The sequence below is a fragment of the Lemur catta genome, chromosome 18, assembly GCF_020740605.2.
Source record: "Lemur catta isolate mLemCat1 chromosome 18, mLemCat1.pri, whole genome shotgun sequence".
In the NCBI taxonomy this organism is placed as follows: domain Eukaryota; kingdom Metazoa; phylum Chordata; class Mammalia; order Primates; family Lemuridae; genus Lemur; species Lemur catta.
The window spans coordinates 34853811-34873236 of record NC_059145.1 but is presented as its reverse complement, the minus strand read 5'-3'; the positions used below and the strand labels follow the sequence as shown (position 1 = coordinate 34873236).

Sequence of the window (19426 nt, the reverse complement as noted above, 5' to 3'; positions counted from 1 at the left end):
TAAATTTATTCCCAGGAGCATTTTTTTTTTTTTACAGACATGTCTTTTTTCTTTTTGGAAAAAGCAAAATGAGACAGTAACAGCAAACACATCAGCCCTACTCAGACACTTTCTGGCCTACAGTGATCAGTTCTATTTGATGAAAGCTTTCAGGCTGGCGAGCTGTCGAATAGCTCTTTTCCTTCTGTCTTCCCAGGCTCACTGGTTTGAGCCAAGCATCCCCCGTGGTATTGGGCTGTAATAGCTGCATAGGTGCAGCCGTAGATGGCAGCCGCCAACATCATGAGACACAAGACCCCACACACCACCCCAGTGATGATGACCGTGCCAATAGCATGACGGAGGTTCACCGGCCTCGGCCTGGGTTTGAACTCACACCCCAGGGGGTCTTGTTCCCCTGAGCTGTGGTTCTCAGGGGGCCTCGGGACCGCCCCGAAGGCAGAGCTGGGCTGCTGAGTCTGCGGGGACCCCGGGTCAGGAGCAGGAGGAGGACAAGGCTGGTACAGCTCATGAGGGATTTTGAGGAGGTCCTTTCCCTTCCAGGTGTCCGGTGACCTACAGATGACGCCATCGGTGATTCCCCCTTTGAAAAACAAAAACAAAAGATGATAAGGGAGCCTTGACACGATGCCGTTCTAAAATCTTCAGCCTGCAAAAACTTAGGCAGATGGAATTTATGAAGTCCTTTTTTTTTTTTTCCTGGAGTCAAAGAATTTAACAACCATATTTTATGATTTTAGGATTTTCTAAATTGGCTAAATGCTAAAAATGCCACACACTAAATTGGCAATTACTGATGACCAAGAATTCATTAGAAGCCAAGTTACCTTTACGTTCTATAAATGCTGAGGGGGAAACAATGCAAAAGGCGAGGAGCAGGAACACCGCGGCCCCCAGCGAGGGCCCCCTTGCCCGCGGCGTTCCTGCCCCGCTCCCCTAACGAGCCCCACCATACAAGAAATCCTTTGTGCCAGGGCCCCCTTGGAAGTTGAAGGGAAAAATAAAACAAATGTCCATTGTTGTGATGTTATGTGTTAATTACAAAGACTGTATGTCTACCAACACTAGTGAGGGATGCCAAACGGAGAGGTGGAGTGGGCCTTAGAGTGTTTTGTGTATCTGAGGGCCTGACAGCGCTGTTAGTTTAGTTCATGGGATTAAGTATAATTAACGTGTCTCCTTAGGCTGCGAAACATTTACCACTTTGGGCACTGAAATTTCCAACGGGTTATTAAACCTGGTTTCTATTCCCTGTAAGGTGACTGATTTTCTCAGGTGTGTGGATGACTGTTGTTGGGGGCAGGGATCTAGGGGGTCAGCGATTCTTTTCTAGAAAGAGCATCGGGCTGACGGATTTCATTCTAGCCTATTTGAACCACCGATTTACTATTTGACTTTGGGGAAGTAAACTGACGAAATTTTCTGCCATGAAAACATACCCAGCCCTCCCCGCTCCATCTCAGTTTTCCCTCTACACTGACTGTTTCTCTTCTTCCTCCTCTCTGGAGTGTCCTGAGGCCTGGGGAGGGGGCAGGGTGGCCCGTGGCAGTGTCAGCCAAAACGCCCTGTGACGGGGCAGAACTGCCTCACTTCTCCAGAGCTGCCGTGAAGACCTCCCCCAGGGTAGCTGCCATGACAGGGACAACTCGTAACAAAGTCATTACAGATTGGAGATCCTTAGTACACACCATAGGTGAATTAGGCAATGATGATACCAGAAGGACAGTCATGGAGGTCGTTACTTTGACATTATTAACCCCTTCCATTGCATAGCGCTTTGGAGTTTGGGGAATGTTTTCATATTTCTTCTGTCTAAGCCTCATAAGACAAGTCCTAAGTGGCCCTGTGAGTAGATGGGGCCAATCTGCAGTGCAAGGATTATCTCGAGGCCCAGACACACCAGGACCAATGGCAACAGTAAAATTCAACCTATGTCCTTTTTGTTGCCACTGCTTAAAACTGAGTCATCCACCACCCGAGTCTCTTAGGCCCCTACTGGCTTCTTCTGCAATCCCTTGAGCCAAGAGTCCCAACTCTAAAGCAAAAGGTAAAAAAAAAAAAGTTCCCCCTTTTCTGAGCCACTGATTTTCATGAGGCCCGAGGTGTGGGGCAGCTAGCTGCTCCAGACGAGCCCAAGGTGCCACTGAGCTGCGCTGAGACCAAGGACCCCCGCCTCACGAACTGTTTCATTCCTCTGCTCCCGGCCATCAGAGCCTCCACCAGGGAGTTGGTTGCAGAGGCCAGAGAGACAGAAATGAAGCACGGGGCTTTGAGAAGTAGTAACAATGTTTAATCTGGCCAAAGAACAGTGAGACTTCCACCAGGGGAAGAAAGGCCACCTGCTGTGGGACAGGCAGTTTCATCACCTGACTTCTACCTAAACTGGGGTGGTTTACGTAATCACTCCAGGCTTAAGAACTGTCTTTCTCTGATTCCAAACTCCTTGCCATATCAGGGTCAGAGCTAGAGCCTTGGGACCCAGAGCCAAGGAAATGACCAGGCTGGAGCCTGGGACGTGGTGGGAAGGCAGGGGCTGTGGCTGCCAAGAGCTCCACGACCTCTGCACAGCTCCTCCTCAGCCAGGACTCACCTCCCGTCTCTCCACCACCGTGTCCTGGGCTGTGGCTCCCCAGGCAAATCTGCTGATTGTAGCCTGAGGGTCCCACTCCCTTCCAGATTTGTGTAAACTGACAATACAAGAAGGTCCAAGCACTCCTTGTTCTCCGTCTGACCACTGGTAGCTCTTAACCTCTGTCTTGGGAAAAACTGGATTGAAAGCTTGAGTCTGCACTTCACTTAGCAGTGGAATTCTGGAAAGCTCCTTGGCCCCACCATGCCTCTGCTTGCTCATCTGGAAAGTGGGAGAGGGATTGCTCTAGGGACTCATTTGGATAAAGTATGTTAAGCATTTAGCATAATACCTAGCCCAGAGGAAATGTTTACTAAAGTTAGTTATTATCATGAAGATGATTTGTTTACTTATGAAGAGAGAAAAAGAGGAATAATAATTATAAAATCTGTGGGCACGTTTTTGTGGAGGAGATATTATGCATTCACGAAGGCATATCTTTGGTGAAGGCCCACAGGAAGACTAAATTTTCCCACTTTTTGTGGTCAGTATGGGGCCATGGGACTGAGTTCTGGCCAGTGCAACCAATTGATACCACTTCCAGGATACAATGCCCGTAGTGTAATCCTCCACACGCTTTGTTCCGTTTTGGTGAGGAGACCACAAGGTGAAGTTGGTGGCGTTACAAGCTGGAAGGGGCTTGTATCCCTGAATAACTGCATGGAATGCAGACCTGCCCACATTTTCCTTAGACTCTGACGTGAATGATCAACAGACTTTTATTGCACATGTAACAGAAGTCTGGAGTTGTCTGTTATATCAATTAGCCTTCCCTGTCTAATAGCTTTAGTGTTTGCGTTTGTTTATGCATTTTTTTTTAAGAAGGTCCTTACTAATATCTCTTCCCTTATTTTGCTTGTATTTGATGCCTCCATAATCAGACTGTCTCCCATGTTTGGCATCTATTTGTTTTTTTTTCTGGTTATCTTGGAACATCCAAGTCTTGTTACCCCAAATCAATCTTACCTTCCTCTGAAGAGAAGCTGTTATCTGCACTACAGCTCTGCCATGAGCGACCCTTGAACTGCATCACCAAATCTGAGGATCAGATTGGGCCCCAAGAACTCCCTGGCTTGATATTGTCAGTTTCCATCTTGTCACAGTGAGCTAGTGAAAGTATTAATTTGCCCAAAGACCACAAGCAAGTTTGTGGTAGAGTAGGGGGAACTTTATCCCGTCTCACGTTGTGTCTAGTGTCCTGATCCTAGCAACTACCTTTTTTTTTTTTTTTTTTGAGACAGAGTCTCACTCTGTTGCCCGGGCTACAGTGCCATGGCATCAGCCTAGCTCACAGCAACCTCAAACTCCTGGGCTCAAGCAATCCTCCTGCCTCAGTCTCCTGAGGAGCTGGGACTACAGGCATGTGCCACCGTGCCCGGCTAATTTTTTCTATATATTTTTAGTTATCTGACTAATTTCTTTCTATTTTTAGTAGAGACGGGGTCTCGCTCTTGCTCAGGCTGGTCTCGACCTCCTGAGCTCAAACGATCCTCCCGCCTCGGCCTCCCAGAGTGCTAGGATTACAGGCGTGAGCCACCGCGCCCGGCCGGAATTACTCTTTTATTTTATCAAGAAGTGTTCTTTTTTGGTGAAGACTGTCTTTCTATGATGGTCTGGCTTATGCTTGTGATTTAATCCAGAAGACAATAGCTCAAGCCACTTCACCTCCAGATGTAAGAGTTTTACTGGCAACCTCATATAAGGAAGAGGTTGCCACATTCTGTGGCTCCTGTCTTAGGCTAATTTGAACATTGGCTGGTTAGTAATATGTTATTTGCTATTATATGGTTGAGAAGGATTCTTAATCCAATATTATATATTTGAACCCATGTTGTAGACTAACCTGCTTCCCTCTGAGACCTCCTGCAGCCATCCAGACTCTGTGGATTCCCTGATTCACATCTGTAGCTCCGATGTCTTCCTGAGCTGCAGTCTTCAATATATAACCTCAGGCTAACTGCTCCCTTAGGATGTGTAAAGCCCTCCCAGACTGGACACACCCCAAGCTGAAGTCTGGACTGGCCACCCCTCACCCACTTTCCCCACTCCCCAGTCTGCCCCTGATCAGCTAAAGGCATCACCGTTTGTCTGGTTACCACGTAGGACTAAACAAATAGAATTTCCCATAATTATCCCCCCTCTTCGTTTTCCACTCCAACCTGTTAGCAACTTCTATCAGTTCGGTATTCCAGATATCTCCCAAAGTTGACCTCTCCTCCCCACCCTCATCTCTTTGCTGGCTGACTGAAATCCCTTCCGCCTGTTTCTTCCGCAGCCTTTGGTCAACTCTCCCAAGAGTCACCAGAGTAACCTTTCAAAGTGTGATCAGATCATAGTGTTCCCCTGATGGGAATTCTTCAAGAGCTTTCCATCTCGGTTGGAATAAAGTCCAGACAGCCTGGGCTGTCCCGCGTGCTCCTGCCTGAGCTGGCCCCGGAGCACCTGTGTGGCCTTGTCTCAGTCCACGCTCTCACTCCCTCCCTAAGCCAAGCTTCCTCCCTCACCAGGCCCTTTGCACTTGCTGCCCTCTCCCCCAATCCTCTCCTGGCTCATTCCCCCTCATTGTTTAGCTTCTGCTCACCCACGTCACCTCCTTGGAGGGGCCCTCCCTGTTTGTCCTACCTAAAATAGGACCCATTCTATCCCTCCCTCTCTCCTTCCCCTGCCTCATTGTCTTAGTACCAACTGCTGTCTGAACATCTTTATTTATCATCTTATTTAACCTGTTTCTGCTGCCAGAATGGAACCTCCATGGTGGTTAGGACCTTCTTGTTTACTGGGCTCTTCCCAGTGCCTGGTGTGTAGAAGGCACCCACTGTAGGAATGAATGAATGATGCTGAGAGACAGGAGAAGAGAAGCACTGTGAGATAGAGCAAAGAATGTAGGGCCAAGACCAAAAGCCATGCACTCTTTTCTCATCTGGGCTTCTACTTTGTGATCTTGGGCAAGTCACTGAACCTCTCTGGGCCTCCATTGACCATTGATGACAGGGTTGGAAACTTTTCTATAAAGGTCCAGATAGTAACTATTGTAATCTTTGCCATGTAATAACTTTGCCCTTACCGGGCAAGACAGCAACTCAGTATGTAATGAATGGGCATGGCTGTGTTCCAATAAAATTCCATTTACAAAAACAATAGGTAGGCTAGATTTGGCCCTTGGGCTGAGGTTTGCTAACCCCTGTGTGATTTCCAAAACCCTTCTTTAATATTCTGGGACCTCTTGCTTGGCTTTTGACATCAGGTTAAAGAAATTGTAGGTAACTTCAGAGAGAGGCCCTATTGCAACCAATTTCAATAACAGTCGTATTTGCTAAAGCAGAAGGGATAATCTTAGGGAAGATTTATAGCTGTCAAAGAGAGAAAAATGTTCCAAGGAAAAGATAGCCATGCCTCCAATTGGATCACACTTGAAAATTAGAATTTGGTGCCATTTGGGAGTTGAGCAGTTTGTTATTCGAGTGGTGATTGAATTTTCTCTTCCTTAAAGGCATATTCCCAGATAAGTAACTTCATGTTGTATTAATTAAACAAATGGAAAGTTATCTCTATGCATCATATCTGTAGATGAATTTAAATCCTTGAATTTTTAAACACCTTCTAATGACTCACTTGCCTCTTTTGCCATACCATGAAATGACATCGATGTGAAATAGCTTAAATCTGCCCCTTGCATACTCCTCAACATTCCTTCTAATGCAGAGAACAGAGGAGGTTCATCCTGGGCTGCTAACACACAGATGGGGGTTTCCAAACAGGCATTACTGACCTTTATAGATAAATTTCTCCAGCCAGAGTTTAAGACCATGCAAGTGGCAATTGCATTTCCAGAGATTGTCCTTGAGAAATAAAAGCCTCACACTGGGCATGGATTCTAGGAGTGCTCCGTCAAGCTGCTGAAGCTGGTTTTGTTGAACTGCAAATATGGTTAGGTTCTCCCAAGGCTTGCCCAGGGATGTGGGAAGGTGGCTTATGTTGTTTGATGACAAATCAAGCTCCCTCAGCTGGGGGAGGGAACGGAAAAGTCTGCTTTCCAGGGAAAGCAAAGAATTCTGGGTTAAATTTAAAACCTGCAAGTGCTGAAGTCCATCGAAAGCTTGGGGGGCCAGATTTGAAAGGGAATTGTTAGACAAGTTTAAGGTCATGAGCCATGGCACTGACCTAAATGCAAAAGCAGGAAGCTGGTGTATCTGGTTGTCTTGTAAGTGCAGTGTTCGAGTCTGAGGAGGTAAATCGGAAGGGATTTCAGCCAGACCCTGCCGACTGCAGTCTACAAAGTCCGTAGACGAGTGACAGTGGCACTTGTCTGGGCAGCCGAGTACCACCTGGAGTAGGACAGTCACACTTGAAAGCAGGAGCAGTTCACCTATGACAAACAGAAAGAAACAGGGGTCGGAAAGAGTTTGTGAGGAGTGGTAGCAGCATTTTTCCCCCTTTGAGGTCACAGATAATGTGGTTCTGAGCTCACCATCTTTAGTAGTGTCAGGCTGGACTGAGTACATCCCCCGTGTCAATAACTGTTGCAGTCTCTGTGCTGACTATTGTTGGAAGCCTTGGGAAGGGTACTTTCTCAGTGCCTCAGTAACCAAAAAATGGAAGTCACAGGGTATCCAATAGGAAAGTGAAAGAAATCTTTTGGGGGAAACATGCCCTTTGTAGAGTACAGCAGAATTATTTGGGGCCAGACGCGTAGAAGAGTGATAGGGGAGTTCAGAGATTCTCAGTTTTTAAAAGTATGCTCTGGAGCAGCACTTTTGCATGACGATGGAAATGTTCTATATCCGCTGTCTGGTGTGGGAGCCACTAGCCACATGTGGCTACTGAACTCTTGAAATGCAACTACGACAACCAAGAAACCACATTTTTGTTTGTATTTAATTTCAGTTAATCAAAATTTAAATAGGCACATGTGGCTGATGGTTACTATATTGGATAAGGCAGGTCTAAAACATTCCTGTAAATTGATGTCCATCTTTGAAGGTGTAATTGCATGAATGGTGATTGTCTCTGCTGCTTTTGTATTCAAGAGATTTTTAAAATACAGAAGACATTAATCATAGTATAATAAACACACACATTCCTATAACACTTCTGCAAGTCATTCACAGGTTATCATCATTCCTTCATTTTTTTCTTATAACTCAAGAAGCAATTCATTACTTAGGCAGTTGAACACTCTTTGATTTGTGCCCAACTCATGTTTTCCAACTGAGCTCCCTTGACCCCACCATGACTGATGTGGCCCTCCAGACATTTAGAAATAATGTTAGTGATGATAACAACAGCAAATAACCATGTATTAGTAGCAGGCATTTTGAGCCAGGTACCACTCTAAGTGCTTTATATATATATTAATCTTCATAACCTTATGAATATGATTCTATTATCCCCATCTGAAAGGTGAGGAAACTAGGCACAGAAAAGCTGAATCACTTGTCCAAGTTCACACAGATAGTAAGTAGCAGAGCTGTGATTGGAACCCAGGCTGTCTGCCTCCAGGCTCTGTCGGTTCTTATCCACTGTGCTCCACTGCCTGTCACATACTCTCTCTCTCTCTCTCTCTCTCTCTCTCTCTCTCTCTCTCTCTCACACACACACACACACACACACAGACACACACATGCCCACACGTGCACACACGGTTTTGCATAGCAGTTTTTATAATGTACCATAAATACAATCATCAGCATGTCTCATTCTGCAATTTGCTATATTCTCTCAAAACTCATCTATCCACATGGAGACATAGCAAGCTAATTCATTCCTTTTAACAGCTGTAGAGTATTCCACGATGAGACCAGGCTACATCTAATATTTAATCCACCTCCTTACTGAGGGGCAGTTGAGCTGTTCTAGTTGTTTTATTCATTACAAATGGAGCTGCGAAGAGCATCCTTGTGCAGACCTCCTTGTCTGCTCAGGAACATGGGAGAGGGCCTCTGGAATCAAGAGGAATTTCCTTGTAGTGCTCAGAGAGGATGTGGAGTTTACATTTTCTTAGATACTGCTAGTACATTCTCCAAAGTAGCGATATAACCATCCCTTCTTTTTTCCTGAGACTTGAATTTCAAAATATGGCAAACATCTGACAAAGGCATCTTGTTAAATTGGTAAATGAATTCACAAGGTCACACAATGATTTTCAAAACTCAAAATAGTTATCTACTCACAATGAAAGCTCTTGAAAGAGGTTTTTTGTTTGCTTGCTTGCTTTTGGCCTTCCATAGAGAAGTGTGCAGTGTGGCTGTCAGATGCATTTGAGCCTGCTCCCCTTTGTTCTTGAATTCTCTACTGATGCTAACAGTGCTTTAGGGCAATCGGGAAGATGTTTGGAGAGCCTTCTGACGGAGATTCTTCTCAGTTTAATTTAGTTCAAGGGATGCAGAACATCGCAGTCCCTTCCCCCTTTCCAAAATATGAAAGAGCAAAACCCTTGTTTTCCTGTCTATAATTTTGCAAATAATCTAAATGACTCCTTTCAAAGCCAAAACGTCTTAATGAACCGACACCCCTCGCCTTTAGCTGTGGGGCTCAAGCATTAATTTAGTTGCAGAAAATTGATTCTTAAACCAGAGAACCATGTTTCCCACAGAATCCACTAATCTATTAATGAAAGGCTTGTCTTTCTGAGATTGTAGCCAATTTGTTCGTTCTCTCTTTGGTTCCACACCCCCCCACAAGGGAATGATATATGAACTCCACCTCCAAGCACCACGTTTGCTATGAAGTGGCCCATGACATGCCAACTGCATACCCACATCATGGCCGCACACATCTGTCTCCACCCCCTTCCTCTGCACACGACATGGCACAAACATCCATCTTCCCATGCAGAGGCATTTTTCACATCTCTCCAGTCTTTTAAGAAGGATGACTTGAAAATAGATTTCCCACAGACCCCTCTCTGGGCGGGACCCCATCCCTCTCCCAGAGGAGAACTCTTCGGAGGGGCACGGACCACAGCTCACCTTTCATGACTGGGTCTCCACAGGCGTCCTTGTGACCGCGTCACCCTCCTTTATTGAGGAGCCGATCAACAAACTGAGGGCATGACAAACTTGGAGCCCAGCTTTTCATTCCCTTTTTCTGAATCCTGCTTGTGCTTCCCTTCAATGCAGAAAACAGTTGTTGCTTTCAAAAGGCCGTGTATTTAAGCAGTCCTTCCCCTTGTCTCCATCTGGCCAGGCCGGTTTCCATAAGAGGATCTTTGGATTGTGCCCCCTTTTTCTTTCTTAAAGTAGTGGCCTCCCTGAGCTCACCCCTGCCTTTCCCATCCAGACGACGAGCCACATAAAGAGTGTTTGTCAAACCCCGGTGAACAGCTGTAGCATTCAAACATGACCCCGGTGGCTCGGCCTTTTTGATTATTTAATCTGCTTGAAGTCCAGGGCACCAAAATAACACTGCCTTCTTAATCCGGCCGTGGCTCCTGAATTCTGTTGACTTATTAACCATGCTGTGTTAACCCTCATCGGGCTGGGGGATGCTGGGTGAGGGTCGTCAACCTGGGGGTCCTGCAGCAGAGGCCACAGAGTGTGTAATATGAGGACAAATTGGCCGGCTGGAGGCTGCCACGGTTCGCACAGTCCACTTCTTTGGCCATCGGAGGCTTATTCAGCCAACATCCGTGGGGATTAGCTGTGTTGACAGGGTCTTGATGGCCTGAAATTCATAGCCATGGTTTCCTTTAGTGGACATCACAAGCCTCTTTCTGGGGCCACAAATACTTCTCAGCTGCCTGCTTGCTTATTCGCTCCTTACCCCACCCCCATGCCCGTCCAACTGACCTTTCGGTGAGCGTGACTTTAGAAATACTTCTCAATCTTTCATCCTTTCCCTGATGCGGAGGTCCTAGCCCTTTCCTCATTTTTCACATATAAAACAATAAAGCCGCCCCCATGAGCATCGGGCGTCAGTGAACTGTGACTGTTCTCTAATTGAAGCTGTTGGGAACTTTCCCACCAGGGACTGAAACCGTTTCTTTGAATGTGCAAATCCCCTGCCATTTGCTGAGATGGGGTTTCGATGCCTGGTGCTGCCCTTCTCTGACATGCCAAAATGCTGCACATGCCCACGGTGACTCTGTGCAAGGTAAAAGCCTTGCTTTTATGGAGCCAGTGTGAACTGCAGTGTAATTCAGCCATTGACTGTGGGCTCTGAAATCAGATGGGTCTGGATTTGAATTTCAGCTCCATCGTGGCTCTGTCTCTGGGCAAGTGACTTGCACACCCTGAGCCCCATCTCTAACGTGGGGATAATGGTAGCCATTACTTCACCAGCCTGTACTCAGGGTTAGATATGGCAAGACATGTCTTGGCCCAGCAAGTCTTCATACATGTTCACAACCAGCCATGAACATGCCCTCCAGGACATGTGTGCTGCAGCATTTGAAGGGCAACCTTGACCCGAAAGCAGGAGGGAGGTCCTGAGGGAGGGCCATGAAGGCTGGCCTCTCATGCCACTCTGCCAGTACAGGGGGAAGAGGCTCCTTGCAAATGAAAGTTGAAGAATTGGATTTTCAATAGTCTTTTGTACTTTGGGGACCCTTTCCTCCTTTGGCCAAGCCCCTTCCCACCCATGGAACCCAGGATACTCTTCCTGCTCCTGCTTAAAAGTCTGCTGTACCCAGCCTGCCATAATTTGTTCTTCTCTCCAACATTTTTTGAGCATCACAGATGTAATGGGCAAAAGTCAGGTGTAGGTGATGAAGTAGGTCATGTGAATGGTTTCTTCCTTCCTTCTTATTTCTGTTTTCAGGTGCACAGAATTTAATAATCATTTCTTGATGGGCACATGACCCTCTGTGACCCGTGTGTAGCATTCAGCCATTAATTCTTCATACCATAACAAACACCTGTGACCCTACTGCTCTCTCTAAGAACTAGAAAGTTACCAATAACTTGTATCTACCTGTGTGCCTCTCTTTCCCAGGGGTCAGAAAACATTTTTTGTGAAGGCCAGGTGGTACATATTTTAGAGGTTGAGGGCCGTACAGTCTCTGTTGCAACTTCTCACCTCTACAGTTGCGTGAAAACACCCAAGGGCAATACCTCAACCAATGGTGTGTCTGGGCTCCACTCCAATAAATCTTTATTTATAAGAGCAGGTGGAGGACTGGATTGACCCATGGACTGTGGTCTGCAAACCCTGTGTTATCCTGTCCTCTGGCCATTGCCATCTCTATTCCATCCGTCTACCTATCTGTCACCCACCCCCAACTCCCACCACCCAGCCAAATTATCCACCGTCCTGTCTCCTCATCTATTACATGGGGGCATTGGGTAGGATCCTTTAGGGCCCTCTTATGTCTAAAACCTTATCACTCTGGTCAAAAAGCATAATGGGCTTGAAAGGCACTGTACTTACTTGCTTGAGGAGGGCTTCAACAGAAAGAATTTGAAAGTTTCTTTTGGTTATAGTGGAGCAAGACCAACTGGGGTGCAGGTCTCTTAGGCCCAGAGGCCTGAAAAAGATGACTCTCTGGCATCATATTTGGGCGTGGGAGGCCAGGACACCTGCAGGGTCCTGTAGGCAGTCAAGGCCAGCTCTGATTAGAGCCAGGCTGTATGGCTTAGTGAGGAAGCACACTTTTATGCTGCTTATGCCCTAAAGCTGTGTGACCTCGAGCAAATCCCAGGCTCTCTGATCCTCAGCTTCATATCTGTAGAATGTAGATAACACCTGCCTCACAGGATCAAGTGATATTTGCAAAGTGCATGGCACAGGTCTGGTAGAGCAAATGATCAAAAGCAGCATTTCCTGTAGCAGTGTGCAATTATAGACCTCAAAGAGTCTGAGCTGGCTGCTCCCATCTAAAACACGAATGCCCAAGAAGCCTCACAGCGGATGGGTTCCTGGGAGCAGCTGCTTACAGCCTAAGGGGATTCTTTGGTTCTGTTTGACTCCTGCTGACTTTAACTGGCAGTTGGGCAGTGCGCACATGGGCTGGAAGGCTCCCGGACATGTTGAAGGACTTTGGTTGCAAAAGCTGATTGATTTATTCCATCTGACCTCGGCCAAGAGAACAAAGGGAGGGTGTGTGAGATGCATGCTAATGCGGGCAGAGCCCTCTCTCTCCCTCCCTCCCTTGGTGAGCCAGAGCCCAAAGGTGGCAAGACAACTATATAGAGTAACCGAGGAGAGATGCTAAATGTCAGCTCAGGCCAAAGCCACTCCCTAGAAGAGAGGACTACACTGTGAGGGGCTCCTGGCACCTACTGGGGACCTGGTAGGACCCCAGTTTCCCACATGGGAACTGGCTTCGGATAGACCCTCGGAGTAATATTGTGGTTATCATCACATTGAGGTTTCAAGAATTTCCCAGCTTCTAAGATGTACTTTTTTGACCATTTTAAGTCAGAATGTTTTGTAATATTTTAAGTAGATCTATTTGCCATTTCACCTCTTTTGAATAAAAAAAATCAATAATTATTAACCCTTGAAATCAATAGTGTCTTGAAACCCAGCATGTGATAACTCTTTCTCCCAGGCCATGTTATACAGCTGTTTAAAAAGAGTCAGTTAGCCAGGTGCGGTGGCTCACGCCTGTAATCCTAGCACTCTGGGAGGCCGAGGCAGGTGGATCACTCGAGGTCAGGAGTTCGAGGCCAGCCTGAGCAAGAGCGAGACCCCGTCTCTACGAAAAATAGAAAGAAATGATTTGGACAGCTAAAAATACATATAGAAAAAATTAGCCAGGCATGGTGGTGCATGCCTGTAGTCCCAGCTACTCGGGAGGCTGAGGCAGGAGGATCGCTTAAGCCCAGGAGTTTGAGGTTGCTGTGAGCTAGGCTGACACCATGGCACTCACTCTAGCCCAGGCAACAGAGTGAGACTCTGTCTCAAAAATAAAAAAAAATTAAAAATTAAAAAGAGTAAGTTAGAACTAAATATACCCCTCTGGGATGATATTCATAATAAATTGTTAAGTGATAAAAAGCAATTTGAATAGCAATTATGTGATATGATCCCATTTATATTGCAAAAAAAAATGTTACAGGAGGAATTAACCCTGCAAATGTGCATTGGTTTGTCTGAAGATGCACTCAGTAGGGAAGGGCAGTCACCAAACTGATAATAATGATTACTTAGGGGAGGGAGGGTCTGATTTAAGAAAAAGAATAGAAAATTAACTTTTTCTGTTTATATTTCTGTATATTCAAACTGCTACAACAAACATATTATGCCTACTTAAGTAGCTGTAGAGACACGTTTCATTTACTAGACTACTTGAGATGGGTTAGCCTCTAGTGACTAGCTGAGTTATATGTGTAAATATAGCAGGCCTAGAGTTTTTCTCCTCTCACTCCAAGAGGATTAGCCCCAAAGGTAACCTCTGTCTTTCTCTGCCAAGGTGTCTCTGCTTGTGACAAAACCTCATAACAAATATGAGCATTTGTCCCACCATTAACATCTACTTTGGTAAAATCATGGCACGGTGCTCCTCCATCCCTGTTGGCAGGCTCCCGTCCGAAGCATGTGCTGTGGTGATCTGATGCCGGGGGAGGCAGCCAGGCCCGGTGACAGCTGCAGCTCTGGAGAGTGGGGAGGAGGCCCTTGGCACCAGAAATCTGTGCAGAAATTTCATTTGGTTATGGAGGAAATTTGGCATGAGGAGGCATGTGGAGGCATGTGGATAATAGTGAAAATATTTTCCTAGGAATTGTGGGTGACAAAATGGCATCCACGTATAAAGTTTATACAGAGCTATTTAAAGCTTCAGTATTATCTTCCATTTTTCCTTCTTCCTTCCCTTCATCCCTCCCTTCCCTTCCTTCCTCTCTCCCTCCCTCTTTCCTTCTTCCTTCCTGTCTTCCTCTCTCTCTAGACCACTCTCTTTGGACTTGTTATCTTGCAAGACATATAGCAAGAACACTAGGAATATATTTTGAAATGACAATCCTATCAATCATTTATTTAGTGCTTACCATGGGCCAGGTATCACTAAGGATTTGTATTAAAGTCATGCTATTGTCACAGATGAACCCCAAATCTCAGTAGTTTAACACCGCAGCTTATTTATTGCTCTTGTCACAATCTAGTTCAGGTTGGCAGGGTGCTGGGCTCTGTGCAGTCGTTCAGGGACCCAAACTTCTTCTCTCTTGGGGCTGTGTCCTCCTCTTGGTTCTCAGAGCCCTCTCCATCGGCTGGCCAGTGGGGGAAGAAAATGAAGATGAGGCTTGGGCCAGGCCAGGGAAAGGTGCCGAACACTTCTGTTTACATTCCATTGGCCAGAATGAAGTCATGGAACCATATCTAACAGCAAGGAATGCTGGGAAATATAGCCTAGCCGTGTGCCTTGGAAAAAGAGTAGACATAGCTGTTGGAGATCATTTGCAGTCTCTGCCTCCACATTTTATTTGCTTTATCTTACTTAAAAGTAACAACCTCTCTAGTTTCTAAACTTCAAATAACCTCTTTTGTTTCTTCCCATAGTTTCTACAATACCCACATAGTAGGTTTATTAAATAAATGTTGAATGAATGAATTAGGGTGTTACTGTAACTTTTGATATCAGTTACAAAACTGAGGCACAGAGAAGTTAAGGAACAGTTTACTGCATATGAATATCTGTGTTTAATCTCCTTTTAGCAGGCTTCGAGTTGTCTGATAAAACTAGTGGATTAGCAGAATAGTGGCTTTGAAATGTATGCCTCCAGCCTCCCTAAAGCTAAGAAAGACAGTGGCCAAAATGTTTGAGACTGCTTTTCAGTATCTGCATGTCCACAGGGCCTGGGACTGAGCTAGGTTCTGTGGGGACTAGAAAAGACAGAGCATGCTGGGTCTTAACCCTCAAAGAGTTTACCAATCTGTAGGGTGCTATTTCTCAATCTGTATTTATTATGTCAGAATTGATGCTAGTCTTATCATTGCCTTGAACCTGTTGCCCATGAGAATATTGCACATAAGTTTGTTTGAGTGAGGTAGGATTGCCCTGACACTATCCGACTCCCAGGGAACCAACTTTCAGAAGTCCTTGCTGGGAACTTCAGATGGTGGCAGAGGCAGACCTAGATGGCTCCATCCTCCCTGCACTGTCAGGTTTAGAGGAAATACAGACTTCCCGTTCCAATATCTTCCCAACTTCAGCTTTCCAGCACTTGGTTTTCCTGCATACAGGAAGTATGTGAAGATAAAGATGCATTTCAGATAAGTATGATTAAAGGTAATTAGTGAGCTCATGTGGCTGGGGGAGTAAACATAGACAGATGCTGGTTGACATGAGCCTAATGAAAGAAACAAAAGGATCAAGAAACATGGCAGCTTAGGAAGCCTGGCCAAGGCCTCACGCTGACACGTTGTTTTACTTAGATCTTTTGATTGGCTACTTTTGTCCCTGCCCCAAGAATATAAATTGGAATCAAATTCATGTTCATGTTTGATTGTTTACTCATGTTACACATAAAATGAGTGTTTTGTGCAGTTCTTCTTGGTGAAGTTTTATTTGCTTTTGTACTTTTATTACAACATGATAGTCCAGTTTCTGTAATAGATTACAATGTATGTTTCATAATTTTAAGTTATAGCTTAGTGTATGTATATTGTGATGCAATAAGGAGTCTGTTTTGCTTTTTTTCTCTTTGAGGTTTGCTTGCTATTAGTTCTTTGGTACACATAGCTTGAAAATGTTCTGGAAAACACAATTGTCTTAAGCAAGACTTAGATTGTAACCTACCAATTATACATCCTAAACTTTTAGGAGTCCCTTTTATGGATCCAGCTTCATCTGTCCTACCGTTTCATTTTAGAATAGTGTCCCTGCTGTACCCATGGAGTCTGGAGTGAAACCATCTAGGCTCAAATGCTGCCTCCAACATTTATTAGCTGTGTGACCTTGGATGAGTTATTTAACCTTTCTGATTTTCCATTTCATCATCTGTGCAAAAAAAAAAAAAAAAAAAAAAAAACCAGTTCACAGATATGTGGGGAGGGTTAAACAACTTCTTAAACTGTAAGAATCTTAGCAAAAATAAGGTGCCATGGCACATAGCAATGTATATTAGTATCCTCTCTACTATCGTGTCTGTATGACATGTAGCGACTCGACATTTAGACTGTATCTGCTTGAACTAGTCTGTTTGGAACAAAAACAAGTGAGTTTAATGCAGAGGAGCATCTTGCCTGTGGATAGAGTGCACCATCTTTTTGGATTATAAAGCATGTGTTTAAGTGTGTTTGCCTAGAATCAAAGGCAATCTCAGTGAATTTGTGCTCTGCATATCTCTTCTTGTCATCAAAATAGCTCCACAAACAAAGGAAATTTTCTGGTTAGTGTCACGGGACTACAATCTTCATGTGGGACGTTTGTTAGTAAAACAAAGTCCCTGGCTTGACTTTGCTGCAGCCTTGTTGGATTTATAATGGGTGGCTTCCCATTCTGGAGCAATTGTGATGGTCTCATCCTTGCATTTAATTCAAGAATCCCAGGTTGGGTCACCTACTATGTGCCTCTGCTGTTATTTTTTTAAGGTTTCCCTGCGGTCCTCTCCTCCAGTCAGTCCCTGGTGGGAGGCCCTTTTCCCCATCCTTGCATAATTAAGGAAAGCATGTAGTCATCTCCCCGGGGCCGCTTAGCTTTCATCATGAAGCATGACTATCAGAGTTTCGAGGCTGATAGGAGTGGAAACATTTGTGTTCAACAAGCAGGCTCCTTCATGTGTTGTCAGCATTTCGTTTGTGATTCTAATGAGGGCTGAGGAGAAAATAAACTCAGTGTACTGCTCTCTCTGCTAGAGCTGATGTTTATAAGTTCCTCTCCATGGCCTCGAGGTGCTCCTGCAATGAGGGCATTTGGAAATGCAGCTTGCACAGGGCTGCTGCATGTGTGATGAGGAGCGAAAATGGTTAGATCCGCTGAGACATTCCTGCGGGGGAGCAGGGTGGGCAGTGACTTCTTAGAGACTGGCGTTTCCCCACTTATCGGTGCTTTCAGTTTCTCCTGAAGGTGGAAACACCCTTATATAAAAATAAGGCATACTACAGGGACTCTCATTCTGGCCTCCTTTGTTGTGTATTATTTCTATGTTAAAGAGGCATCTGTTGAGTTTTCCTTACCTGCAAAGCTCTGTGTTTGGGGATATTCTGGGCACCAAAATAAGACACAACTGTATAAATGGACTACAGTCCAGAAAGGAGACAGACATGCATCACACAGCCGTACAAATACAGTCGTGCCTCAATGTACGAGGGGCATTGGTTCCAGGATCCCAGCATATACCAAAACCCACACATACTCAAGTCCTGCAGTCGGCCCTGCAGAACCTGCACGTGGAGAAAGTTGGCCTTCCATCAGTGTGGGTTTCACATCCTGCAAATATTATATTTTTGAATCTGGGTCTAAGTGGACCCATGAAGCTCAGACCCATGTTGTTCAAGGGTCAACTGTACATGAGAATGTACAGCCATGAAAAGTGCTAGGAAGAAGAGGTATGTGATGCTATAAGAGAATACAGTCTGAGAATTTGACTGGGAAAGTTGGGGCAGTCGTCCCTGTAGATATTAGAAATAGGCTGCAATGTGTAGTACAAGTTGCAATTTACTGCAGGGAGGGGAAGGGACAAGGGCCATTCCAGGTAAAGACATGCAGCGTGTTAGGCTAAGAGGCCAGAGAGAGGGCGTGGTGCCCTCGGGGCTACTGGAAGGCCAGTGTGGTTACAGCCCAGATGGTGAGGGAAGAGCTTGGCAAACAGGTGCTGCAGAAGAGGTGAAGAGGCCGATTGCTGAGTCTCCCAACCCATGTTCCAAGGTAACTTTATTATTAATATTGAAAAGCTTTGTCACACATACACATACATGCACACACACATGCTTTTGCACGAATGCTGCTGTCTGGTGTTTGGGTCGGGATTGGAGCCCTGAAGCATACCTTACAATGTACTCTGGGAGGTGCTGTCACTTCACAGGTGGTGTCCATTGGCAGCTCCATCATCTTACCATGACTAGAGAGACATATCTTGCTGTACACTTCTTGGAGGAGGTAGAGAGGATGGCGATTTTGCAAGCATTATGAAATCTCAGTACATGATTATCAGATCCTGAGCTTTTACATAGTTTGCAGTTGTGGGAAAATCTGTTCTGCATGTGCATGAGGGGCAACAGATGGAGGAGTTGCATCCTTGCCACACAAGTGCCTGAGTCCAGGCTCTGAGGCTACATGGTGGGACAGAAATTTTCCTCCTGTGAGTTTGTGTATATGTTATTTGGATGCAATACCCCACAGATCAGGGGTGGCAAATGAGTGTTTCTGTCCCACGGATACCTCTCTCAGCAGCCCATGGGGCCAGCCTTGGCCTCAGAATCCTTTCCAGTCCATTGCTTGAAACAGACAACATTAGATAACCAACTGGTGGCACCATGCTAACATAATCCCAGTTGCTGTTCTGTAGTAGATCCTTGCCATTTGCAAATTTGAGTAACCTAAATGGCTCTAAAGTCTATTAGGCAAAGAGCCAAGCACCATTTTGCTGATGGGAGGATTTGAATCATGCCCCAGGAAGCTACTGGCCAAGCCCACTCACCTACCTCTACCCCCAGCTTCTACATCTTGATGTAAACTTGATGTATTTTTCTTCTCTTCATGAACACAGTCATTGTTCTGTGACAAATATAATTCTTTATTTTTAACAATGACCTACAAGGGAGAGACAAAATTTTAGAGCATGTTAAAAAAGAGATTAAGCTGTGATCTGTGCATGTGCATGGAAAACTTACGGCTTGCACTAGAAATTTGATTCCAGAAATGTCAGGGATGGCATAGGCATTCTGTGTCTTTGAATTTGGACATGTGGATGTTCCCTG

The 19426-nt window shown here is 45.3% G+C and overlaps 2 protein-coding genes across 3 annotated transcripts in view; one reads left to right on the top strand and one right to left on the bottom strand.

Moving 5' to 3' along the window:
* The window catches only part of CACNA2D3 (calcium voltage-gated channel auxiliary subunit alpha2delta 3), an 806837-nt gene that overhangs the window by 673456 nt on the left and 113955 nt on the right, over positions 1-19426 (top strand). The gene's annotated exons all lie outside the window — the stretch shown is intronic.
* LRTM1 (leucine rich repeats and transmembrane domains 1) lies at positions 53-9726 on the bottom strand. 2 transcript variants are annotated; one of them, XM_045529968.1, is made up of 3 exons: positions 9598-9726; positions 6399-6995; positions 53-583 (listed from the first exon to the last, which is right to left on the bottom strand). In XM_045529968.1, exons 1-3 carry the CDS (start codon positions 9602-9604, stop codon positions 150-152), a joined length of 1038 nt encoding a protein of 345 aa, XP_045385924.1. In that variant the 5' UTR covers positions 9605-9726; the 3' UTR covers positions 53-149. The 2 variants fall into 2 exon arrangements, 1 of the variants encoding a protein (XP_045385924.1); XR_006729811.1 differs by lacking the exons at positions 6399-6995; positions 9598-9726 and adding an exon at positions 3596-3661 and having other exon boundaries at positions 549-583.